Source organism: Balaenoptera borealis (assembly GCF_965194805.1).
Source record: "Balaenoptera borealis genome assembly, chromosome: 6".
Classification (NCBI taxonomy): Eukaryota; Metazoa; Chordata; class Mammalia; order Artiodactyla; family Balaenopteridae; genus Balaenoptera; species Balaenoptera borealis.
This window is the reverse complement of record NC_138863.1, coordinates 56051474-56078843: the sequence shown is the minus strand read 5'-3', so window position 1 is coordinate 56078843 and position 27370 is coordinate 56051474. Positions and strand designations below refer to the sequence as shown.

The following is a 27370-nucleotide window of genomic DNA, read 5'->3' as shown; positions in this document are numbered from 1 at the left end:
TTCGTATCGTGTTAGTGTTCTACTTGTTTGAAAAGCCCTTGAACCGGAAGAAGAATTATGATTGTAATAAAAAATTTGCTTGCTTGTCAGTAGTCATTTTCTTCCTATTTTCTTCCTTGAGAATTATGGAGAATTAGAACACTTTTTATTTTTTATTTATTCAGTTGTTTTTTTGGCTGTGTTGGGTCTTCGTTGCTGCACGTGGGCTTTCTCTGGTTGAGGTGAGCAGGGGCTACTCTTCATTGTGGTGCACGGGCTTCTCACTGCGGTGGCTTCTCTTGTTGCCGAGCTCTGGCTCTAGGCATGCAGGCTTCAGTAGTTGTGGCACGTGAGCTCAGTAGTTGTGGCTTGCAGGCTCTAGAGCACAGGCTCAGTAGTTTTGGCGCACAGACTTAGTTGCTCCGCGGCATGTGGGATCTTCCCGGACCAGGGCTCCAACCTGTGTCCTCTGCATTGGCAGGCGGATTTTTAACCACTGTGCCACCAGGGAATCCCTAGAACACTTTTTAATAGTACGTCTTTGTTTATTTTGAAATTTCATTAAAAAATTGAGGTAAAATTGACGTGTAACATTATACTAGTTTTAGGTGTACAGCTTAGTGATTCGATATTTGTGTATATTGTGAATTTATCACTGTAATAAGTCTAGTTAACATTCATCACCACACATAGTTACAGAGTTCTTTCTTACGATGTATTTTCAAGTATTTTCATCATAAACTACATCATTGAATTTGCAGTAAGAAGATTCACCATCAGTTTATTTCAGTGGCCCAAGTGTACTAGGGCACCATGCTAAAATATGTATTAAATGCTGACACAGTAGTTCGGTGTGGTTGCTTTTTGTGTTCTGCATGGGTCCAAACCAATCTAATTCTTTTGTAATGTGTAAAATTGAATGAGTGAGTGATTGATTTTGATGAAAACAAATTTTTTTTTTTTTGGCTGTGTTGGGTGTTCGTTTCTGTGCGAGGGCTTTCTCCAGTTGTGGCAAGCGAGGGCCACTCTTCATCGCAGTGCACGGGCCTCTCACTATCGTGGACTCTCTTGTTGTGGAGCACAGGCTCCAGACGTGCAGGCTCAGTAGTTGTGGCTCACAGGCCTAGTTGCTCCGCGGCATGTGGGATCTTCCCAGACCAGGGCTCGAACCCATGTCCCCTGCATCGGCAGGCAGATTCTCAACCACTGCGCCACCAGGGAAGCCCCGAAAACGATTTTTAAAACTATGAAATACTGGCATTTTGGAAATTAAAGATAACATTGTTTTGGAACATTGAAAACTGGTATGGTCATTAACTGTTATGTTAATGTTAATATGTAGATTAAGGTAGATGTTGGCATTTACATAGAAGTTGAAGGATTTAGAATGTTTGTAAACCCAGTGTTCAGATTTTTAAGCTACTTTATTGAAAGTGCCTGCTACTGGTAGTGTCAGTGCTAGTGAACCTACTTTGTAAATTGGTCTTTTTCATTCTAGCAGAAGATTAATAATTGCGATTTTTCTAATATATGAAAAAACTTGTTTCCTGTTAAGTAAATTTTATTTTAGTTGCAAAATATTTTAGGCCGTCGTATAATGTAAACTCAATAATGTGCAAAATGAAGCATATTTATACTCTTAAGAATATTTTTCTCCTTCTCCTTCCTTTTTCCTTTGAATGCATTAAATTTAGTGGTTGTAGCCCTTTGTGAAGCAGGTGCTGCTCATCAGAGTGATTCTATATTTAGAAATATTAATGTATAGACATTTTAATATATATTCATTTTATTTAAAGCAACATAATATTAGTGGAATAAGGTCTTTTGTTAAATGATTGTGGAAGTTAATAGTCAATGATGCAGTGTTCAGTTTTGAGATGTTTAGTATAGATCTCATTTATGTATATTTTTCTGATTATTAGGCAAGAAGTTATGAAATGGAATGGATGGGGATATAATGATTCCAGGTTCTTCTTCAATAAGAAAGGACAAGTTGAGTTGACTGGGAAAAGGTAACTGGTTTTTTCTTTGTTTTATTCCTTTTATTTCTCTTTCTCTGAAAAATTTTAAACATAAATAACAAATATAATGTGAAATAATAGACATACATAAAAAATAGGATAATAGAATGACTCCCCCCTTGTTTTAAAAGTTATTAACATTTTACCATAATTGCTTTTCTTTTTCTGTTATGTATCAAATTCTGACATTGTCATGTCACTTCTAAATATTTATATATGTATCCCTTTAAAAAATAAGGACCTAATATAACCAATCATATAATACTATTATCATACTCCCCCAAATAACAGAAATTTTTTAATATCTGGTTATTCACATTCACATTTTTCTGTCTAAAAAATATCATTCTGTAGGTAGTTTGAATCAGGATCCAAAAAGGTTTGCAGTTACCCACCATCTAATCTGCACAACATCAGCTTGTTCAAAGTAACTCTTTGTTTAAGACTGGAAATATAATTTTGGTTGGGTTATTATGGAAGGTGAACATTATGGAAAGTCCTTGTGAATATAGTATTTTTAAAATTAGTTTTCTGAGGTATATTAGGGAAGAAGTGATGAAGAAAGATCAGTCATTTGTGTGGTAACTTTCACATTCTGAAATATTTTTGGTAATAATGTTGATAAGAATTCTAAAGAATATTTGTATTGTTACTGTTACAGATGTAGACAGAATTGTAAAATGAGTTCTTAATTGATTTTAAGCAACATTGACCCTGCCGAAGCTGGTGTTTTGGGTTTGTCTATTGAATTTTGATATAACTTGGAAGGACAGTGAGTACAAATACAAAATATTTAAATGTGACTCTGAAAGTAATTAAAAATTGAGACTAGGTAAAAAATTGGATTAGGTATATCATGAATCTGTTCCAGTATTGCACTTTGACTTCATATCTATTGGGCATTAATATACTTGTTTTTAGAACAAGTATATGGTATATCAGTATATTGAAATATCAGCAAGAAAAGTTTTCTTTGGAGAAATTCTTTTTCTTTACAACATAACCATTCCATTTTTGTTTTTAACTTAAACGTACTTCGTACCTGAAACAAAACCTCAAGAATGGTAATTAGTAACTAATTTTAATGAAGGTGTGAAGATGTACACTTTACATTTGCTTTTTAATAGGAAAAATAATTATCTGCATTCTCATTCCCATTCTTTAGTGTGACTGGACAGCATGTTGGTGGAGGCTTAGTTGAGAAATTGTGTAATTCAGGTAGAAGGAATTTCTGGTTAAAATTAAATTTACCAGTGTTCTAAACATTGAGCGTTTTATGTTTTAAATAGAATAATGTCTAATACAGTAGAAACTTGTCATGTAGAGATTGGCTTTACAGAATCTTCAGGGGGGAAAAAGTGAATCTTCTGAACTTAGAAAACCAACTTCCTCTCTTCTTAGATACTGTCTTCATTTCTCTCTTTCTGGACCTTGAAGTTATAGCATCTTTGTTTTATGTGAGGGGGCAAATAGGCACTTGTGCACTGTGCCATTGAAAGCATAAGATACCTACTGTCTTCTGTAGTGTACTGTAGGCTATGCATTGGTTTATGTTAGCAGTGTATGTGTGTGAAGTGAATGATTAGTCATAGGAAGTGTCACAATTATTTATACCTTAGTGTATGAACCCTTATACCCATGGGTTTAGAATCTGGCTCTTATTTTGGGTGTTCTGGCACTTGGCTTGCCAGTTTTCCCAGAGAGGATCAGATTGTAGGTGGCTGATACATGTGCGACACTCACAAGATACTAAAAAAAAAATTAGAACCCCAGTGTGTTCACTTATGATTAGATTATTTCTTTTTCAGGATGTAGAATACTTGTTACTGCCCTTCCTGATATTAAGATATGTAGAAAACAAAATTTGTAATTTATATGTTGTTTGGAGAGCATAAATTCAGAGCAAAGGGAATTCAGTGGTCTTGAGAGAGATTTTTATCCAGGTTGTAGTAGAATTAGAGAATTTTTCCGTTGACTTCAGAAGATTACTGCTGCTGCCCCTCCAACCAGAATGGAATTCTTAAAGGCCTCATTTCTTTGCACTGTTGACTCCTGAGTCCAAGTCCAGTGGGGGAGAGGGGAAGAGAACAAGGGTACATCTGACTGGCAGAGCCTGCAAGGGTAACCTTTGCTTCCTACTGAATTATCCATTATCCAGAGGGTAATTCTGCAAACACAGAAATGGAATTTAAATGTTCTAGGATTAAATATGTTATACATAAACTATTTAATAACTGAAACCAAATAACTAAATAATATTCAGGTCTCATTTTGGTGCTTCCAGAAGCACCATTATCTTGCCACAGACAAGGTAATAAACTGGATTGAATTGGATCATAGCTTTCTCTGTATTTAGTCTAGTTTCCTAGGGCTAATGATTGAACTAGTAGATTTCTCTGATTTTTTTTTATCAGAAAACATTTAGAAACATTATTTAAGATAATAATAGCTATTACTTATTGAGTGCCTACTGAGTTAACTTAAAATAACCCTAAGTGGGTAGTGATATGTTCTTAGAAATAATTAGGAGATTGAGTATGAGAGAGGTTAAATAGCTTACTTGAGGTCAGCTGCACAGTGAGAAATTGTGATTAAAAAACAAGTGTTTTAAGCTTCATTTTTGTGCTCGTTCTATTATACTGTGCTAATGAGGTACCATACTCATCCACTGTATTGATTTTATTCTCTTTCCAGTCTCTGGAAGCACTTTACAGGAGCCTTCTACACTCTATACACCAGTACAGTAGAGTTAGTCATATTGTAAAAAGTTATCCTATGACAAAAGTTCCTGTTGCTCCACAGGAGCGTGACGGACAGAAGCGTAAGAAGGTTGTGATATTCCTAAAAGAGAAAATGGAATTTGTGACTAGAAAGGATGAGTACAAGAAAACAATATCAATTCACCATTTTGTATTAATAATATTAGGTTTTAAGGCCAATTTTTGAAATTCTTTGTAAAGACTTTCTATTCCGGCATTGTAGTTGACTGAACAAATATAGACCCTTTGCCCTCTATAACCAGGTAGAAAACATGGATAAAATACCACAAGAAAGAAATAATAACAGAGCTGGAAAGAAAGAAAGGGAAATCCTTAGGTGCCAGAAACTAAGAGTGACTCTCAGTGAAAATTTATGGGGAGTTCCCCTATTTCTGATCCACAGAACATTGAAAAGGTAGAAAATTTTTTTTTTTTTAGGTAGAAAATTTTTATGAGTAAGTGTGGTTGGTTGTCTGTATATATTTTGGGGAGGGTAACTTTGACATTTCAAACCCAACCATTAAATTAGAAGCAACTTTAAGCTATTACAGATGTCAGGGAAAAATCATAAGTTTTTCCCTGAGCACAGTCTGTTTTCTGAACAGACTTGTAATTTGTCAGTTTATAAATCCCTAGGTTTATAATCTTGCGATGCTTATTCCTCCTAGATATAGATGAATTGAGTCCTCCTAGGTTTAAGCAGCAGAAGGCAGTACTTCAGAGCTAATGCTATATAGATTTCTATAAACTAAAAATTTTGAAAAGTGTCATTATTCTTTGACTTTAAAAGCGTTATACATTAATTGGTGCTTTCAAGGCACAAGTTAGTGATTAAGTAGAGAGAATTTGTTTGGGTTTGTTGTACTTTGTATTTTCAGTGGCATAATTTTTAAAGTTTTACCTCCTATAAAAAGCTATTAAATTGGTTAGCAGTTGTGGAACTCACTGAGAATAGATGGTTGCGTCTACTAATATTTTGCTGCCTCTGTGCACTACCCCAGAGTGAGAGTCACCTTATCTTCAGTCACCTTAAGTCCTGATGTGCACTTGCTTCTTGGATATTTATGTCCATAGAGTTTTCTTTCCATTATACAGTGATTTCATTGGTTTTGAAAGTTTGCTCTGGTTCTGTATCTTCTACGATGTAGTCTACTTTGATCTTAAGGAAAGGTGGTAAATTGACCTCACCTTATATTTTACAACAAAAACCATTTCTTAAAGTTCTCAAACCATCTTCAGTTGTGGTAAAGATCTATTCAGTGGTCACCTTGTTTCAACAGTTGGTATGGGCATTTGGCTTTCTGGTAGAAGTTGCATGTTTCCTGCCCATATGTTCACCATACAAATTAAATGTCTTTGTAGCTTTGACTAAATGAGGTTGTAAGTTTCTTAAGAACAGGAGTCATATTGTAATACCAATTCTGTGTGTCCTGCAATGCTTAGTACAGTCTTATGAGTGTTAAATAAATGCTTATTTATAGTTCTGGATGTAAATCCAAATTATTTTGCTGTAAGAATCAAGTCATTCCAAAGCTGTTTCTTATGTTAAATACCTCTAATTCCTTTAACTTTTCTTATGTTTCTTTTCCATTCATTTACTTTTTTGATTTCAGAGTTTTCTCCTTTACCTCATGATATTTTATGAGATTTTGGGGCCCTTGGCAGTATGCTAGGCTTTATGATTATTAAGTCAAGCTTCTTTTACTGTTTTTCAAATCCCAGGGCATTAGGTGCAAGAAAAAGTACAATTGAAAAGCTTTCATTCTTACATGGAACTCTTTTTGAACTGTGTTAAGTTTTATGCGGGAATTATAGATAATGGAGCAAAGTCTTAAATCCAAGGTTCTGCCAAATAAGATATTTCTTCAGAGTCTGAAATATTGTGCATTCAGCTGTAGAAGTATATTCTGGTTATCTTAATAGTGGAATGTAGTTTTTTTGCACATGACAGTAATACCAACCTTGTATCTTTTGGTTCAAGTGTCTTGAAGGGGGTTACCTTTTTATTTTATGGGTAATGTTACTTGTGAATTAAGGGATTCACAAATGTCCGAATATTATCCTGCCGTGAAGATCAAGAGTCTCCTATATATTACAGAGACCCAAAGTAATTGTATGGTTAAAATATAAGGGCCCAGGATTAAAACCTAATATTTCCAAATTGGCCTTTTTGTAGGACATTATAACACATAGTAGCATATGTGTTATAACCAATTTCCCAGAATTTATACTTTTACTCTCAGGTAAGATGAAGAAAATTTTATATGCTGAATGTCTTAAGTTGTTTTAGCTGTGAGTCTTATACTTTCTTTCATTCCAATTTCTTTAAATTTATGAAAAAGGTATTATTATATAATACTTTAAATATCCCATTTCAGTTTGAATGTTAGCACTTGTGATTTTTTAATATAAAAAAGGAACTTGTTGATTAAAACATATTTGTTTATTTTTTTCATTCTATTATTTTTGTTTTGCTAACCTTTATGTAAAGATTTATTTGAGAATTTTAGATGGTGTTTTTGTTATATAATATGAAGTCATCATAAGAGGTGACGTCCTCTCAGCCAATGCCGTGTAACTGTTAAAATTACATGACAAAATGAGTGCTTTTTGTCACTTCCAATTAAAAATTCCTTTGGATAGGGCCCACCACTGGCTCCTTTAATAATGAATTCTGTATTATAAACATATATTTAATTTCAGTACAGAATTTATATATTACACACTGATTCCCCACCCCCTCCCACCCCTCCCCCTTTGGCTGTCTTTGTGAAGTCAAAGTAAACTTCTGAGGCTAGTTGCTAAAAGCTTTTGCAGTTATTCAAGCTCTGATGAAATGAGTGAGAAATAATCTTGAGCAAAAGTGTTACACTTTGAACATTTTATTTAATTTTATTTTATTTTATTTTGGCTGTGTTGGGTCTTTGTTACTGTGTGCGGGCTTTCTCTAGTTGTGGCGAGTGGGGACTACTCTTGGATGCAGTGCGCAGGCTTCTCATTGCAGTGGCTTCTCTTGTTGTGGAGCATGGGCTCTAGGTGCTCAGGCTTCAGTACCTGTGGCACGTGGGCTCAGTAGTTGTGGCTCACGGGCTCCAGAGCACAGGCTCAATAGTTGTGGCGCACAGGCTTAGTTGCTCCGCAGCATGTGGGATCTTCCCGGACCAGGGCTCGAACCTGTGTCCCCTGCATTGGCAGGCAGATTCTTAACCACTGCGCTGCCAGGGAAGTCCCTTGAACATTTTAAATAGCTTGTACAACATAGATGTTAAGACCAATATATAGTCTATTCTGGTTTGTTTTCAGTATTGGTTTAATTGTTCTTTGATCTGGAATAGATAGTGACTACTAGAGTATCTCTTCTTTTCTTCATTTAAACACACACTTTTCTCCATTAAACACAAAAGTAAAAATAGCTTTGAGGACTTAAATGGCCATCTTGGAAAAAAATAACTTCTGACCTTACTTCATACCAAATACAGAGATCAATTCCAGATAGGTTATAGACCTAAATACATAAGCTAAAACTATAAAATTGCTAAAAGAATATACAGAATGTCTTTCTGAATTTGAGGTAGGCAAAAAGCAGAGAACTAAAAGCATTAATATAAGGAAAAAATGAATCAGACAGCATTAAAATACAGAACTTCTTTTCATCAAAAGACTCCTTTAAGAGAGTGAAAAGACAAATCACAGAGTGAGAGAAAATATTTAATACATACATCCTTGATTTCAGAATATATAGAGAATTCTTATACATCAATAAAAACATAATAATAAATGAGTAAAAGATGAACTGGCATTGAAAACAGGATATCCAGATGGACAATAGATATATGAAAAGAAGTTCAGTTTCTTGAGTAATCAGTGAAATTCAAATTAATATTGTCAAGAGATTACCAATAGAATGTCTCATAATGAAAATAACTACAATACCAGGTGTGGAGAGGATGTGGAACAAGTAGAACTCTTTATACATTGCTGGCTGTTAACATCTTGGAAAGCTATCTGCCAGCACCTCCTAAAGCTAAACATATGCATAGACTGTGGCCTAGGAACTCCACCCTAGTTATATAGCTTTCTGAAACATGTGATATGTGATCTTAAGAAAACAAGTTTAAGAACGTCCCTGCACATACCAAAAACTGTAAACAACTCTATTTTCTGTCACCAATACAATGGATAAAGTAATTATGCTATACTCACACAGCGGAATTAAGCCATGGAAATGAATGGACTGCAACTACGTACACAAACATAGATGACTCTCACAAATATAATATTGAACAAAAGAAAGCAGATACAAAAAGTACATTTTATATGATTTCATTTATATAACGTTAACAAGATAGTTGTTCCTTTGGTGTGGGGAAAGGTGATAATGCCTGGAAAGGGGCAAGGAGAGGGATATTTCTGGGGTGCTGGTAATGTTCTATTTCTGGATCTGCATGCTGATTACATGGGAGGTTTACTTTGTAAAAATTCATTCAGCTGTACACTTACTTTTTGTATGCATGTTATACTTCAATATTTTGTAAATAAAATATTTATAAAATTAAACAAAGCTAAAACAGCCATAATATAGTATAGTTTTATTTGGCTGTTCTGTCATCATGGTGGGGAGAGGGAAGTAGAGAAGTTGCAAGAACATTATAGTGAAAAAAATTACCGAATATAGCTACTGTGATTTTATAAATATTCATTAATAAAGAATTTTAGAATAATGATCTCACTTGGAATGATGGTAAGGGAAGAATCAGACTAGAGGCAGCATCATATAGTATTTAAGAGCACAGACTTATTTATTACTTATTTTACCTTATTTATTACCTGGTTCATATCCTGGTTTTGTAACTTACTAGCTGTGTGACCTTGAGTAAGTTACTTAACATACCTAACATCTTAAGTTGTTTAACTTCTCTGTGCCTTAGCTTCCTCATTCATAAAATGGGGTAATAGTATCAACCTCATAACATTATTATAAGTTAATATACATAACAAACTTAGAACAATGCCTGACACATAATAACGCTTTATGTTTACTTAAATAAAAATTTGAGTACCATTTTAAAATATACATTTTGAAATTTGTTTTGGTCTTTTCTGAAAGTTATTTTATTACTGCTACAGTAACACATTGGAATATTATTGTTTGCATATCAGCCTTCTTCACTACACTGATCTAGGGTAGGATATTTATTTTATCTCTTTATTTCTAGCACTTATTGCTATTTAATATCTTGCCATCTCTGACAAGTATTTGCAAAACTGAAAAGTTGCCTCTCTAAGCACTTGAGTTTTCTGCACCAATATTCTCATATATATACAATTTAGGATTTCTTGTATATATGAAATAATGTTTATGTTTCATATAAGCTCATTTAAATAGAGTTTGGGATAGAAGATATAGGAAACGAAATTTGAGTAGCAAATCTAGTTTTTTCATAGTATTCCTGCTCTATAGAGCTCTTTAGTGTGTTTTAAGTTTATTGTAGCACTTCGTGTAAAATATAAGCACTTTGAAATCTGGTTTATTTACCATTCCCTGTTCTTTTTCTAGTTGTCACATCATAAACTCCATGATACAGTATTATAATTTTTAAGTCATATATACTTTAAAGAAATTAAGAAAAATAGTCAATTATATTTACTCACATATTTACTCTTTCTGTCATTATTTATTCCGTTGTGAAGATTTCACTGTACATTTAGTGTTATATTTCCCTTCAGCCTATAGAAGTTCCTGTGGAATTTCTTGTAGTGTAGGTGTGCTGGCTCCAAGTTCTCTTAGTTTTCATCTGAAAATGTCTTTATTTTACTTTTGTTCTTGAAGGATATTTTCACCAGATACAAAATTCTAGGTTGGCATTCTTTTCCTTTCAGCACTTTAAAAATGTTGTTCTGTTGTTTCCTGGACTTCATTGTTTCTGATGAGAAGTCAGTCATAATTTTTGTTGTTATTACATTATAGGTAATGTGTCATTTTTCTCTAGATGCTTTTAAGATTTCTTTCTCTTCTTTCTCTCTTTCTTTTTTAAGTTGCAATTTGACTATGATGTGCCTAGTGTGAGTTTCTTTGCATTTATCTTCTTAGAGTTCTCTGACCTTCTTTAGTTTGCGAACTTATGTCTTTCATCAAATTTGGAAACTTTGTTATTATTTCTTCAAATACTTTTTTTATTCCTTTCCCTCTTTCCTCTTCTTCTTAGGTCTCCATTTATATGTATGTTAGTATTTTTCTGTTGTTCCATAGGTCTCTGTAGCTCTTTATTTTTTCAATCTTCTCTGTTCTTCAGATTAAAAATGATTTATTGCTCTATCTGTAAGTTCACTGATGTCTCCAGTCTGCTCTTGAGTTCCTCCAATGAATTTTTATTTCAATTTTAATTATAGAATTTCTATTTTGTTCTTTTTATAATTTCTATTTCTCTGCTGAGATTTCTTTCTGTTATTCACTGGGAACGTATTTCCCCTTTTGTCCTTTAGTGTAGTTATAGCTGTTTTAAAATCCTTGTGTGCTATTTCCAGTATCTTGGATCATCTTGGGGTTCTTATTAATTGCCTTTTATCTTGATTATGGATCACACTTTCTTGTTTGTTTATGTCTGGTAATTTTGAAGTGTATCTTGGACATTGTTAATGGTATGTTGTAGAAACTCTGGGTTCTGTTACATTCTTCTGAAGAGGCTTTTTGTTGTTGTTGTTGTTGTTTTTAAACCAAGCAATTAACTTGACTCATCTCAAGTTTCCTTCTTTGGTGGTGAGCAGCTGAATTATCTGTTCTGTTCTTTTAAGCTTAGCTGGGCTGCTTAGTGTCTGCTCCATACATGTATAATTCAAGATCAGCCAGACATTTGCATAGAGTTTATACATAGGTCCCTCTGACTGACTCCTGGATTTGTGTGATTTTTCTGTACTCTTCCCAGATGCTGTGTTCACTGTGAGCACTGTCCTCTCATTCTTTCAGCCAGGAAGACTGTAGGTTTTCTGCATTCTTCTTTCTTTCTGTGGTACTAGCTGGGGCTTTCCCTCAGGCTAAAGCCTGTTTAAAAAATAAAACAAAACTGGAAACTCATGTAGTGCTGTTTTCTTCTTACTCCCTTACCACCTATTTTCCCCTGGTTTGGGGCTATCTATACTGCCCTCAAATAGTTGGGTTTTGTTTGTTTTGTTTTTGTCCAGAGCTTATCATTATATGTGGGAGGGTTGGTTCAATAGGAACTACCTGACCATTACTAGAAACAGAATCTAAGATTTGAACTTAAATGAAGATACTTTACTCTAATGTTTTACCTTCTTTGTACCTTAGGTACCCTCTTAGTGGCATGATTTTGCCAACTTTTAAAGAGTGGATCCAAAATACACTTGGAGTAAGTCTGGAGCATAAAACTACCTCTAAAGTAAGCAAATAAGAATGATTAATAATATTGTTAACTGAGTGTGTGTGTGTTTAATCCCAAATTAATTAGACTTATCTTAGTAATTTGTTATAATTATTTAATATATTTGTTATTTTTTTGTTAAGAAGTTTACTAGTCATATTGGCCTTGTTAGGCTTTCTAGGGGTGATTTTTTTTTTTAATTTCTTTTAGCATCACAGATATAGAGCCTAATCTCAGCATTTATCTGAGATTTATCTGGCAAATCTGTAATCCTCTCTGAGCCTCAGAGTTGTAACTGTCTGTCCTGTGTGTCACAAGTAGTAGTGAAGTTCAAATGAATGAATTCTGTGAGAGAACTTTGTTACAAAAATATAAGGTGCTGTTATTTGTAGGTTTTGTAATGAACTGACAGTAATCTAGGATTAATATAGAATAATTTAAAATAAAAATATAATGTTACATTTACTAACAAAACATTTAGAATATTTGAAGATTGAAAAAAGTAAAGTAAAAGTTTGATTAAGATAAGAGTGATAGAGAATTTTAGTTTGCTCATGTGGTATCACTTTTCTGACAGGGGTGGTTAGAATCCTTTAAACTATATACGTATTAAGCTAATGAAATAGTTAACATTTCTTTGTATAATTATAATCTTTATTATTTATTAGTATTATTTGCTATGACATGGTATTCTGCGTCCCTCTAACTGAGTATAACTTCGATAAGTGCAGGGGCTATGGCTTACACTATATTATCCACTATATCTAACATATTATTAAGGACTGTAGGTATTCAGTGAGTGCTTGTTTGGTTTATTTATAAATCCACAGTTACATTTTATTCTAGTATTAAATTAAGCTAAACAGCTAATTCCTATCCCTCTCAAGCCAAATTCTTTTAACTTTTCTTTAAAGATCTCTTCTATTTCCTTTTTTGACTATTTGTGATCACTTTTTTGACACTGATGCAATCTATATACCATATTCAGAAATTTCACCAGTTTTACATGCACTTCTTTTTTCTGTTTTGAGCCCTTTCAGTTTTCAATAACTTAACAAAATAGTAATCTGTATGATGGTATCTGTATGATGGTGATAATCTCATTTAACAGATGAAGAAGCCAAGGCTTGCAGAAGTTGGGTGACTTGCCCAATGTCACGTAGCTTTAAAGTTGAAGATTTACTTTTCAAGTTACCTGTTAGTTGAAATTAAGTATCAAGTTTATGATTATGTTGTGAGTTTTAAAGCAGTCCTGTAAAAATGGGTTTATTACTTATTGGGAGGCTTTTTGCTGATCATTTAAAAATAATAAAAGGAAATGATAAATTTTATGTACAGGTGAAAATGTAGTTAATGCAAAAGTTAACTATCTTTCCCCCAGTGTCCCTAGTCTAAAATCAAAGATTTGAGACTTTGCTATCTTCCTTGTTCTTAATTGTAATCTTTATTTTTATTTTATTTTATTTATTTATTTTTTGACCACGCCACACAGCATGCGGGATCTTAGTTCCCTGACCAGGGATGGAACCCTGGCCGCCTGCGGTGGAAGCAGGGAGTCTTAACCACTGGACCGAAGTCCCCTTAACTGTAATCTTTAGAAATAATGAAAAGGTGGGCCATAGAAGCAAAAGAGAAAACATAGGCTTTTATAACTTATGTTACAGAATGTGATTAACCAGAGCATTTGTAATTGGTTACTGTCACAGAGTTGGTTTCCGTATGTATTATTTGTTATTTTCCTATGCTTCTGTCTTAGTTTGGATGTAAAAAAATTTACATTTTGTAGTCACTCTCTGTAACATAGGTATTCAAATTTTATTTTCTAGAAATAAGTCAAAGAAAACCAATTTTATTTTCTAGGCATCCTTAAATCCTAGTGATACACCTCCTTCTATTGTAAATGAAGATTTTCTTCATGACCTTAAAGAAACTAATATTTCATATTCACAAGAAGCAGATGATCGAGTATTTAGAGCTCATGGTAAGCAACTTTATGTAAGTGCTATTTATTTTTAATTTGTAAATTTCCTATAATTTAAGATGTTTTTGCATTTTCTTTTTTAAACCTCAAAACAGGTCATTGTCTTCATGAGATATTTTTGCTCAGGGAAGGAATGTTTCAGCGAATTCCTGATATAGTTTTATGGCCAAGTAAGTTCTTGTTTTTCTTTGTATTATTAATTTAGTATTGTTAAATTTTAAGTAAATTTAGTATTGGAAATACGTACTTTTAAACATGAGCTATAAAAAATATAGATTGCTATATTTTTAGAGTTTACTAAAGGTCATATTCTTAATATGATCATCCTGAATGGTTGTTTTTAATGATTAATTTTGTTGATGATTAAATCTTCATTTAGTATGTACATATCCTTTTGTGAGGTCAGTAGAAAAATGTATTTTGGGCTAATTTGACAGCTTAATGAAATTATTATCAATCAGTGATATATTCAGATGTATAGAAACTCTTAACATAACTGATTACTGCAACTAATAATAGTAGTTTGTTGATGTTAACTTGTGGGCTAAAAAATATGGTATTCAAATGATGAAACAAGTTGTTTAATATGGATATTGTCTTTGATATAAATAATTAAATTTTGAGAAATTAATTTCATTTAGGGATTTGGCTTGAGGTGGAGGATGGATGAGCTTTCTGTTATTATTTTGCTCTTGCTGATGCTTAGGCACTATATTTATATATATATATATTTTTTTTTAAACATCTTTATTGATGTTTAAAAAAAAGCATAATTGAAGCATAATTGCTTCACAATGGTGTGTTAGTTTCTGCTTTATAACAAAGTGAATCAACTACACATATACACACGTTCCCATATCTCCTCCCTCCTGCATCTCCCTCCCTCCCACCCTCCCCATCCCACCCCCCCAGGCGGTCACAAAGCACTGAGCTGATCTCCCTGTGCTATGCGGCTGCTTCCCACTGCTATCTATTTTACATTTGGTAGTGTATATATATATGGTTTTTATATCCACGTCTTGTAGCAGAAACTTTAAGCAGAATAGGTATACTGCTCCTTACTGTCCATACTTACCTTTTAAGAAGTTCTACTGATCTTCTGATCCTTTTTTCTCTTCAGACTCCATAAAAGGATTATATAGAATGTTTTATTTTTCAAAAAATTGCCTCATTCATGGACTCTCGGTTCTTAGATGTGATCCTTTTCCTTTTCAGGGAGTATCTGAGGGAAAAATCCTACTTTAATTTGGGGATAGGAAGGAGGGTGACATATATAGGGAGAAAAGAATCTATTTGAATAGTGTATTGGTGCCCAAACCAAGTCTAAAATTTTGTTCTGTTGAATCTTCCAGTGTAAGAACTTCTTGGAAATAGTTTGTTTCCCAACAGGTTGTCAGTTAACTGTGGCCTTTATTTAACTTTAATGTAAATTTCCTTTTGGTAATAAAGTTCACGTTTTTCTTTGCATGAGGGTAAGTTTTGAGACAATATGGCAATTTGAGACAATGTGGTATTCCATAGAGTGGAGGTGGCTTTCTCATCTTGCAGTTTAAATATCTACACACCATATCTGTATATATACATATGTACACATACCTAGGAAGTCTGTCGTTGTGGATGTCTTTAAGTCTGTCTGTAATTGGAGTCTGAATTCTACATGTTGCTTTAATAGGATGTCTAGGGCTTATCTAAGAGTAAGAACTTGTAATATATGGAACTTTCCTGATTTGGAGTCATACTTAAACCAAGATTTGTCACCATTGTGACCTGTACACAGTGTAGCTATTTCTACCTTTCATTTAGTTTGGACAAGTAGTTAGTTACTTATACATTGTATGTTGTCTGTGGTAAGTATACTTATAAAAATAAAGTTTCCTTTAGCAATATTTATTCAATTTATGCATTATTTTCAGCAGTCTAAATATCGAAACTTTAGGCCTGTGAAAATATGTGCTAGGTACTGTTCTAGGTATTGAAGATAAGACACTGAACAAAACACAAATCCCTATTCTCAGGTGCTATACAATTAAGTGGGGGCGGGAGGAGACAGAACAATAAACAAATATTTAATGTAGTGAAGGGTGGTAAATGTTATAAAGAAAAACAAGGCACAGTAAAAAGAGAGAATAAATCGGGTGGGCAGTGGGATGAGGGAGTGCTGTGTCAAATAACATTGTAAAGGAAAGCTTCTGATTTGGTGACAATCCTTGAAATAGTTTTGCCTTATTAAAGGTTTTTTAACAGACATCTTTGGGTATTTTATTAATTATTGATGAACTAGTATTCCATTTATTAAAAATTTTTACCACAGATAGTGAGCTTTATAGGCTTAATCTGAAAGCTTGAAAATAGATTTTTATTAAATTTGGAATGATGCAAATGACATATTCCTAGCTTTAAGAAAACCTGGGAAATGATAATCATAACTTTTATAGAACAGTATTTTTACTTTCATAAATGGATATTAATTTGTATATTTTCATTTGTATCCTTATTTCCCTTTCAGGTCCTAAGCAAGTGATACTCAATTTTTGCATGGTTTCCTTGCTTCAAATCTCTTTTTCCTCCATGCCATTACATAATTTATCAGGAGATTGATCTTTCTAAAACACTCTCTTTGCCATGTTGTTCCCCTCCTTAATTCCCTTTTGCTAGTCAAATTGAGTCTTAGCACCTCTTGTTTGGTGTTTAAAGTCTTCTGCCTTCAGGATTTTAATACTTAACTTTTACACTGAAAAGTACCCTTTGGTGTGTACAGTAGAAAGGAGTTCGTATGCAGTATATCATGTATAATGTTTAAAGTTTTGTTTAAAGAACAATAAAGAATCATCAATGGATGCAAAAATTAGTGGGCAAGAGTATGAAACATTTATGTAATCAAAGTATTTCCTCACGAGATATTTATTAATTATAATTTTTTAAAATAAATTTACTTATTTGTTTTTATTTTTGGCTGTATTGGGTCTTTGTTGCTGTGTGCGCGCTTCCTCTAGTTGCGGCACGCAGGGGCTACTGTTCGTTGCGGTGCATGGGCTTCTCATTGTCGTGGCTTCTCTTGTTGCGGAGCACGGGCTCTAGGTGCGCGGGCTTCAGTAGTTGTGGCACGTGGGCTCAGTAGTTGTGGCTTACGGTTTCTAGAGCGCAGGCTCAGTAGTTGTGACAGGGGGGCTCAGTTGCTCTGCGGCATGTGGGATATTCCCAGACCAGGGCTCGAACCCCTGTCCCCTGCATTGGCAGGTGGATTCTTAACCACTGCGCCACCAGGGAAGCCCTATAGTGTTTTTATATGGAGAAACCTAACAGTTGGCCCTTCTGATCCAAGGGTTCCGCATCTGTAGGTTCAACCAATGCTGTTCAAAAGTATTTGGAAAAAAAATTACATAAAGGCAACATGCCAGCAACTATTTATATAGCATTTACATTGTATTTACAACTATTTGCATAGCATTTACATTGTATTAGGTATTATAAGTAATCTAGAGATGATTTAAAGTATACAGAAGGATGTGCTGTAGGTTATGTGCAAATACTATGTCATTTTCTTTTTTTTTTAACATCTTTATTGGAGTATAATTGCTTACAATGGTGTGTTAATTTCTGCTTTATAACAAAGTGAATCAGTTATACATATACATATGTTCCCATATCTCTTCCCTCTTGCGTCTGCCTCCCTCCCACCCTCCCTATCCCACCCCTGTAGGTGGTCACAGGGCACCGAGCTGATCTCCCTGTGCTATGCAGCTGCTTCCCACTAGCTAGCTATTTAACGTTTGGTAGTGTATATATGTCCATGCCACTCTCTCACTTTGTCCCAGCTTACCCTTCCCCCTCCCCATATCATCAAGTCCATTCTCTAGTAGGTCTGTGTCTTTATTCCCGTCTTGCCCCTAGGTTCTTCATGACCACTTTTTTTTTTTTCTTAGATTCCATATATATGTGTTAGCATACGGTATTTGTTTTTCTCTTTCTGACTTACTTCACTCTGTATGTATGTCATTTTCTTTAAGGGACCTGAGCTTCCCAGATTTTGGTGTCTGTAGGGGTCCTGGAACCTATCCCCTGTGGATACTGAGGGACTACTGTACTGTGTTACTAAATGATGAAAGTTAACATTACCAGCAATGAGACTTATCTACATCATGCGCCTCCAGTTATAATGCACTGAGAAAGGCACAGCATCACTTCTGTGGAATTCCTGCCAAAATGTATAAACTGAATTTAATCCTAAGGAAATAAGCAAACCGAAATTGAGGGACATTCTATGAAATAACTGACCAGTGCTCTTCAAAACTGTCAAGGTCAAAGTAGATTGAGGAACTATTTCAGAGTAAAGAAGACTAAGGAGATAGTCTTGGTTGCAACAGAGGCAGAGAATGAGCACTCGCGGGTGGAAGTTAGAGGGGCAAATGGGAAGAACTTTCTAACAGTCTGAGCTGTCCATCAATGGAACAGGCTTGAGAAATTTTGAGCTTCTGGTGCCTGGAAGTTTGGAGTCAGGGAGCTCAAAGGTCTTTAAAAAAAAAAAAAAAGACTAAGGAGATGTGACAACTAAAATGCAGTATGTGATTCTGGTCCAGAAAAGAGGACATTAGTGGAACAGCTGGCAAATTTTGAATAAGGTCTCTTGATTAATTAATAGTATTGTATCAGTGTCAATTGCTTGGTTTTTATAGTTTTTATAGTTATATAAGATGTTAGTATTTGCAGCTACTGGGTGAAGGAAATCTTTGTACCATTTTTGCAACTTTTTTGTAAGTATAAAATTATTTAAAAATGAAAAGTTAAAAAAGAGAAAAAACAGTTTTTTTTAATATAGTGATTTAATGTGTTAATGAGTGAATAAATGAAGGAAAAGTTTAGACACTGAAGAACTCTACAGACCCTTGTTTTGTAGGGTTACCCAGATTTTGTTCATGCCCTTGTGATTAATTTATTTTCCCTTTTTTCAACAGCGTGTCATGATGATGTAGTTAAGATTGTGAATCTAGCGTGCAAATATAACCTTTGTATCATACCAATTGGTGGTAGGTATTGTGTGTTTTGAATTTTAATGTGATGTAAATTTGTTCTATTTTAAATATTTGTGCCATCCCACTGAAAACATTCTTGTAATTATGAAATGGTTATTTTGAAAAATTGGTTTATGGTGTTTATTGGTTATGCTGGTTTATTTCTGTTTTGAGTAAATCTACCTGAACTGTTTGAGACATGATTTACCCTTAGTTCATGGCTTCTTTCCCATATGGATCCTAATTGAAGCTGTGGCTTACTGCCTAAATAAGAAAATGTTCCTGCTTTAGTAGTTACTTTCTAACCTTTATCTTAATAGAGAGAATATTATTTTTCAAAGGCTAACTATACCCAACATAAATCTTTGAGACAAGGGATATGCAACCAGGACAGTGATAACCAAATCAGTAATATCTTTTAATACTGAAAACTAACATTATTTTACATTTTAAGACAAATTTAATCTCTCTTGATCATTCACCAACCACATCATTTTAACAGCTTACACAAGCCAAAGGAAATTGCCTTCACTGACTGAATTGGCATTGATGGAATGGAAATGGAACCTCTGCAAATCAGAAGTTCCAGATACCTTCTTCAGCTGATACTTTGCATTGAATTCATGCAAAAAAGGCATTACACTGCCACTCTTAATGAAATATTTTTGTGATTTCAAATGACTTTGACAAGAAATAGTGGTTACTAATCACAGACATGTTCTTAACATTGTTTCACTGTGTAGATCAATACCCCCTGTACTTGCATCAAGGTGACTTCCACTTATATTCTGTCCAAAAGATATGAAAGTACCAATTCAAACTTTATTCTGCTATATGATGGTACAGATCTGGTTAAGAACTGAGAACACCGTATTGTTCCATATTGTTATCAAGAAAGCATTTTTCCTTTGACAACAAATGTTAAGTAGGAGTACATTGTTTAAATTCTTCTGTGTATTAATTATTCTATATTAAAATCACTTTTTCACCAAAGAACATATAAATTTGTTTTTGAATATCATATAATCTGGGCAGTTTTAACTTTATATTCTAATTTATTAAAGCCTTTTTGCCTGGGTGTATAAGATAATATTTTAAGTGATAAGTGAATCTCATAAATATGGCAGAAAGGAGATAATGGTGTCTCTAGTTGTATAGGATGGTTATTTTTTCTTCTACGCTATCTCTCCACAGTAATCATTAGCTTAGAACTTTTCTAATCATGTTTTTGGAGTTCCACAAATTGCTAGGGGCTTCACTTGAGTGTGCCCAGGGGATGGAGCCATATCCCATTACTTTCAGCTCCATAATATTTCTTCATTTTGGCATGCACCATAAAATTAAGGTGAGTTTGCTTATAGTGTGTTAGCATTGCAAATTACATTTTGCAAAGTAGAAATAGGTATTATTTCCTAGAGGGCCTATCTGTATACTTTGTCTTAGGGATTTACCCTAGAAATGTAGCTAAAAGTAAAATATTTAAGCATAGCTGTTGTTTCCTATTTTGGCAGGAGGAACAAGTGTTTCATATGGCCTGATGTGTCCTGCAGATGAGACAAGAACAATAATTTCTTTGGACACTTCACAAATGGTATATGATAGTTCAAGATGTATTTGAAGATAGTGTTTGGTTTTAAAGTTGTCTTTATGGCTCAGTCTTAGTTATTTTTAAAAAGGTATATTGTCCATTTTGTTTAAAATTTTTTTCATCATTATATTTTACCTTTGTCTTCAGACCTCTAAAAGCTAAGTTCACTCTTACTCTAAGTCATATATCTTGATGGATTCTACCAAATTGACATGTGAAATTGACAATTTGAGAAGCATGGATTGGAATAGTGATACAATAGATGACCTGATTTGTATTGTTAAAAAACAAATAATATTTGTTAATGTTAATTTGAATCATCAAAACTTAGTTGTTCCCCAAAGTTTTACTAATGCTATTGCATTTTTGCTTTTGGAAGAATAGAAGAGCTAATTAATTTTAAAATTAACTTAACATTAATAAAGGTGCTAATAAACTTTAGGATTATTTTGTGAAATTTTGGTTCATTATGGTCCAAGAGTTGGCCATTGTGCTATGTTAAAGTTTTAGTTTGCATATGAACTTAATCTTTGTATAGTCAACAATATTCCTGTTTATATAATCTTTTATTATAATTAAAAATTTAATATTATTTTATTGAAGTTTTTCAAGCATCCAAGTAGAGAGAATAGTATTTCTAGTCTCTAGATTAAATAAGTATTTACATATATTGGCTTTATCTTTTTTCCTCTACTATTTTTAAAGCAAATCCTGATAATATGCTACTTTATACCAAATATTTCTGTGTATTTCTTTTAAAAAGGACATTTTCTCACTATATTATTATCACTTCTGGCAAAATTAAAAGTAATTCCTTATATCATTTAATATCCAGTCCACATTCATTTTCCAATTGTCTCAAAATTGTCTTTATTTTATAGTTCATTTCATTGTTCGAATGGGGATTCAGACAAGGCCCGCATTAGCTTTTGGTGGTTTCTTTTAGTCTCATTTTATCTGAAACCCTCTTCCTCACTTTCTGAATGTCTATGTTTTAAACCAGCTCCTGTGCAATATACTGCCTGTGTTACTATGTCTGTCATGTTGTATAGTCAGGAACAAGTGGAGCTTTCTAGTGTGGGTAACCCTACTTGCTTAATTTCTATCTTGTCACTTGCTGCTTTCAGTTAGGAAGTTATATTTCCTGAGAAAGTGTCTGTTCCTGGAGATGAAACTTCTTTCTTCTTTTGCAACAGAATCGAATCCTCTGGGTTGATGAGAACAATCTGACAGCTCATGTAGAGGCTGGCATAACAGGACAAGAGTTGGAAAGACAGGTATGTTATTTAAAATTTTCAAAACTGCTGTGTATCCTCTCTATGAATAAAGTACCTTTCACAATATATTCACTGAACAAGCTTTCTCTGTTTCTGTTGTGGCTCAGATATTGAGCTAGATGCTATGAACACAGTAGTGAATAAGACACCCATCCCCTACCCTACGAAAGCTTACGTTATATTATGACAGAAAGTTAGGTAAATAGACAATATGACTCAGTGAGAATTGCTAGGTGAAGGCTAAATGTGGGGTGTTAAGGCTTATCAAATGGGGTTCGAAGAGAAGTTGAACAAAGATGGTATCACAGAGGACTCGGCATTTAAAATGAAGATTAAATTAGGATGAGTGAGAGTGAAAAGGAAATGGGGTTGGGGAGAACAATCCAGTCAAGGGAAGCAGCATGTGCGGAAGATTTACAGGCAGCTGTTGCTTTGGGAGATCTGCAGATAGCTGAATATGGCTGAGATCTAGTCTGTGTATATGAGAGAACACATATTCTTGGTGTTTGTATTTTGGGTGAGTGTACGTATAGTAGTGGTAAAGGGTGAAGCCAGGAAAACATGAAGAGGTCAGATCATAAAGCCGCAAAAGTTTGAACTTTACCTTTGTACTTAGTTTTCGTGAGCTACTGTGTGGAGGATGGATGGGCATGTAAAGGTGGATTAAGTGGCTGCTGCAATAATTTGGACAAGAGCTGATAGTGACTTGAGACAGAGTAGCAAGAATGGAGCGACACAGAACAAGTTGGACACAGAAGTCTCAGAAATTAATGATAAATTTGATCAATTTGGGTAGATGTTGGTATTTGCTATTCATTGAAATTTTCAAAGCATAATTTTATTGAAAACTGCTCATCTCATGAATAAGTGGAACTCCTGGAGTCCTTATAGCACTTTTTTGGGATCCTAATGAATTTTAGGAAACTTGAGGTTCTCTTCATGGATTCTTAGCCATTAATTATTAAAATGGATTGGTTTCTTCAGCCCTTTCAAATATGGTCAAGATGACTGTAACTCAGCTTTTGTAAACAAAAGTTAGAAAGTCCAGTTCGCTGGTGATGATCTGACCATTTTGTTCAATTTGGGTTACAGAGACCCCTCTTTCCTACCTTTTTTTTTTTTTTTTTCTTCCTACCTTTTAACAACACAGAAATGTGACATGCTTGTTGATCTTTTTTTTATTATCTTTTTCCATATTTCATGGTAAAGAGTTGAATGAAGTTGGTATGCTGGTGACCAATTCTGGATGAAAGGCTTTGAAAAACATTATTAAACTTTTATCTTTATTTTTGAATTAATGCACTAAGATACACAGAACTAGAATAAAATTGAACATATTCATTGAGGCATTAAAGATCTTCAGTAAGTCAAGGTTTTATATAATTCAAGGTAATTAGGTTTGTTAATTATTATAGTTTATAATGAACTTTGTGGGTTGAATAATAGTATTTAATGAAAAAAACCTGTAAAAAGGCCTGTATTAGTCTTCTGTTATGCTGAGAGTCATTATCAACACTGATTTTTTTTTTTTTATAACAAAGGATGGCCTTTCATGTCTATAATTTTATATCCTTTATTATAGCATTTGATGTAGTATTTTAACCTTTCCAAGTTTTTTTTTTTTTTTAAAGATTAGAATTAAAATTCAAGGAACATATTTCCTTGAAATTTAAATGACATTTTCCTAGACTAGGAACTTCTGATATTTTACCTACTAGTTTATTTCCCTAAATGCCAATATAGAACATTTCTTTTTGCCTCTAGTAGACTCTAATATAGTTTCTACAGCTGTATTGATCCCAGTTCAAGTTCTTCCTCATTATGCTTCTGTATTCTTCAGTTTCTTCTTCAGCTGAGGTAACCAACTTAAAACTTCCTGCTTTTTCATTCTAGAAGTTTTAAAATGACACAAATATATTAGTTGGGTAGCACAAATTTTCATCTTTTTAACTTGTAGATTACATTTTTTAATATGTATGAAATTTAAGGGAGGTCATTAAATGTTAACTTTGGATTTTGGGAATCTGTTTCTAGGTGTATTAAATATTTGGCTACTTAATTTCATTAGTTAATAGTCTGGGGATATGTGACTTATGATTTCCCCCCACTAGGAATGCATTTCTCAATGCCTCAGTTTCTTTATCTATAAAATGGAGATAATACCTACTTCATAAAGTTTTTGTTAGGAGGAAATAAGTTAATAATGTAAAGTACTTAGAACTTTTATTCATTCCACTGATTTTTATTGAGTACTATCTGCTTCATTCAAACACAGCTGACTTTAAATATTTCTTCTATATGCCAAAGACTCCTAAATTTGTATCACCTCAGACTTCTTTCTTGAACTCTAAACTTGCATATCCACTTGCCTAGTTGACGTCTCCACTTGTATATCTAATACACATTTCAAACTTAACATTTAAAAAAATTGAATTTCAATTTTCCCTCCACAGTTTGCTTATTCTGCAGCCTTCTCATTCCCAGTTGGTGGAAATTCAGTTCTTTGGGAAGCTTGAGCCAAAATCCTGAGTCTTTTTTTTTCTTTTTAGTATTTCTAAAAGGTCTTTTTATTTTTAAAAATATTTATTTATTTGACTGCATTGGGTCTTAGTTGCGGCCTGTAGGCTGTTTGTTGCAGTGCATGGGCTTCTCTCCAGTTGTGATGCTCAGGCTCTAGAGCATGCGGGCTCAGTAGTTGTGGCATGCAAGCTCTCTAGTTGTGGGACGTGGGCTTCAGAGCGCATGGGCTCAGTAGTTGTGGTGTGCAGGCTCTCTAGTTGTGGTGCATGGGCTCAGTAGTTGCAGCGCACGGGCTCAGTAGTTGCAGTGCAGGGGCTTAGTTGACCCGCAGCATGTGGGATCTTAGTTCCCCGACCAGGGATCAAATCCACGTACCCTGCATTGGAAGGCGGATTCTTAACCACTGGACCACCAGGGAAGTCCCTGCTTTTGTTGCGTTTATAATAGTTTCATTGAGATATAATTGTCATACAATACTGTAAACTGCAGTCATTTAAAGTACACAACTTGATAAGGTTTGGTATATGAATACAACCATGAAACCATCACCACAATCAAGATATAGAACACATGCACCAATCCCAAAAGTTTCCTTTGGCCTCTTTTTTTTTTTAAATAAATTTATTTATTTATTTTTGACTGTGTTGGGTCTTCGTTTCTTTTCTTTTTTTTTTTTTTTAAATTTAGGGAAGGCTCTTTTATTTATTTATTTATTTTTATATTTATTTTTGGCTGTGTTGGGTCTTCGTTTCTGTGCGAGGGATTCCTCTAGTTGCGGCAAGCGGGGGCCGCTCTTCATCGCGATGCGCGGGCCTCTTCACTATCGCGGCCTCTCTTGTTGCGGAGCACAGGCTCCAGACGCGCAGGCTCAGTAGTTGTGGCTCACGGGCCTAGTTGCTCCGCGGCATGTGGGATCTTCCCAGACCAGGGCTCGAACCCGTGTCCCCTGCATTAGCAGGCAGATTCTCAACCACTGCGCCACCAGGGAAGCCCCCTTTGGCCTCTTTATAGTTCTCTCCATCCCACCTTTTCCATGTCCCTGGCAATCACTGATATGCTTTCTGTCACTGTAGATTTGTTTAAATGTCCTACAGTTTTATTAAAATGAAATCACATACTCTTTTTTTACAAGGGTGGGGCGAGGGTTGGCTTCTTTCACTAGGCATAATTATTTTGAGATTCATCACTAAGCATAATTATTTTGAGATTCATGCATATTGTTGCATGTATCATTATTTTATTCCTTTTTGTTGCTCAGTAGTATTCAGTTGTATAGATATACCACTGTTTGTTTATCCATTCACTTGTTGAATGCTTGGATTACTTCCAATTTTGGGCTATTACAAATAAAGCTGCTTTGAACATTCATGTGTAAGTCTTTGTTTGGACATATACCTTCCTTTCTCTTGGGTAAGTATCTAGAAATGAAATGGCTAAATCATTTGGTAGATATATATTTACCTTTTTGAAAAACCACCAAACGTTTTCCCAGAGTGATTGCATCATTTGATATTCACACTAGCACTGTATGAGTTTCTCTACACCCTTGCCAATATTTGTTATTGTTAGTCTTTTAAAGTTTAGTTGTTCTAGTAGGTTTGTTATGGTATCTTATTGTGGTTTTAATTTGCATTTCTCTAATGACTAATGATGTTGGAGATCTTTTCAAGCGCTGTTTGCCATCCATATATCTTCTTTGGTGAAGTGTCTCTTCAAGTTGCTTGCCCAATTTTAAAATTGGATTGTTTTCTTTTTATTGGGTTTTGAGAATTTTTTTTAACATATTCTGGACATAAGTTCTTTTCTAGATATATACTTTGCAAATATTTTCTCCTAGTCTGCGGCTTGTCTTTTCATTCTCTTAACAGAGTCTTTTGAAGAGTACATGGTTTTTAATTTTGATGAAGTACAGCATACTTAATTTTTTACTTTATATATCATGCTTCTACTGTCATATCTAGAAACTTTTGCTTCACCTGAAGTTACAAAGATTTTCTCCCATTTAAGGTTCATAGTTTTTAGTTTCTATTCAAGTCTGATGAGTTTTGAAGATTTTGAGTTAATGTTCATGTATGGTGTGAGGGATAGGTTGAAGTTCATTTTTTTTGCATATGGATAATCAGTTGTTCCAGCACCATTTGTTGAAAATACTATCCTTTCTTCACTGAATTGACTTTGCACCATCATAAAACATGTCTGTTGTCATTTTTATATAATATGTAATATATAATAATGTGCATCTAGTCTGGACTCTATTTTGTTCCATTGATCTATTGTATATCTTTATGCCAGTACCACACTATTTGGATTCTTGTGGCTTTATCATAAATCTTTTTCAAAGTTGTTTTGGTGATTCTGGGTTCTTTGTATTTCTATATGATATTTATAATCACCTTGTCAATTTCTATTAAAAAAAGTAGCCTGTTGGGGTTTTGATTGGGATTACATCAACTCTATACATCAATTTGGGGAGAACTGACATCTTAATGTTGAATCTTCTGACCCATGAACATGGTATAACTTTAGTTTTTTTAAGGTCTGTTAATTTCTCTCAGCTGTGTCTTGTGGTTTTTAGTGTACAAATATTTCATATTTTTAATAGATTTGTCCTTAAGTATTATATATTTTTATAAATGCTATTTTTAAAAGTTTTCAATTTCTGAGTGTTCTTTATTAGTATATAGAAATAAAATTGATTTTTGTGTATAGCTCTTATATCTAGCAATCTTACTAAATTCACTAATTAGTTTTAAAAGTTTTAGCTCCCATTAGATCTACTACATTTATGATCAGGTCCTTTGTGAATAAAGACAATTTTACTTCTTCCTTTCCAATCAGTATGCCTTTATTTCTTTTT

General features: G+C 33.9%; 1 protein-coding gene across 1 annotated transcript in view; it reads left to right on the top strand.

Moving 5' to 3' along the window:
• The window catches only part of AGPS (alkylglycerone phosphate synthase), a 140427-nt gene that overhangs the window by 33934 nt on the left and 79123 nt on the right, over nt 1-27370 (top strand). The window contains exons 2-8 of the mRNA XM_082395636.1: nt 1902-1991; nt 12066-12156; nt 13999-14119; nt 14215-14289; nt 19072-19143; nt 20640-20719; nt 21913-21993. Of these exons, the coding sequence (XP_082251762.1) occupies nt 1902-1991; nt 12066-12156; nt 13999-14119; nt 14215-14289; nt 19072-19143; nt 20640-20719; nt 21913-21993 (610 nt within the window). The remainder of the gene's footprint in view (nt 1-1901; nt 1992-12065; nt 12157-13998; nt 14120-14214; nt 14290-19071; nt 19144-20639; nt 20720-21912; nt 21994-27370) is intronic.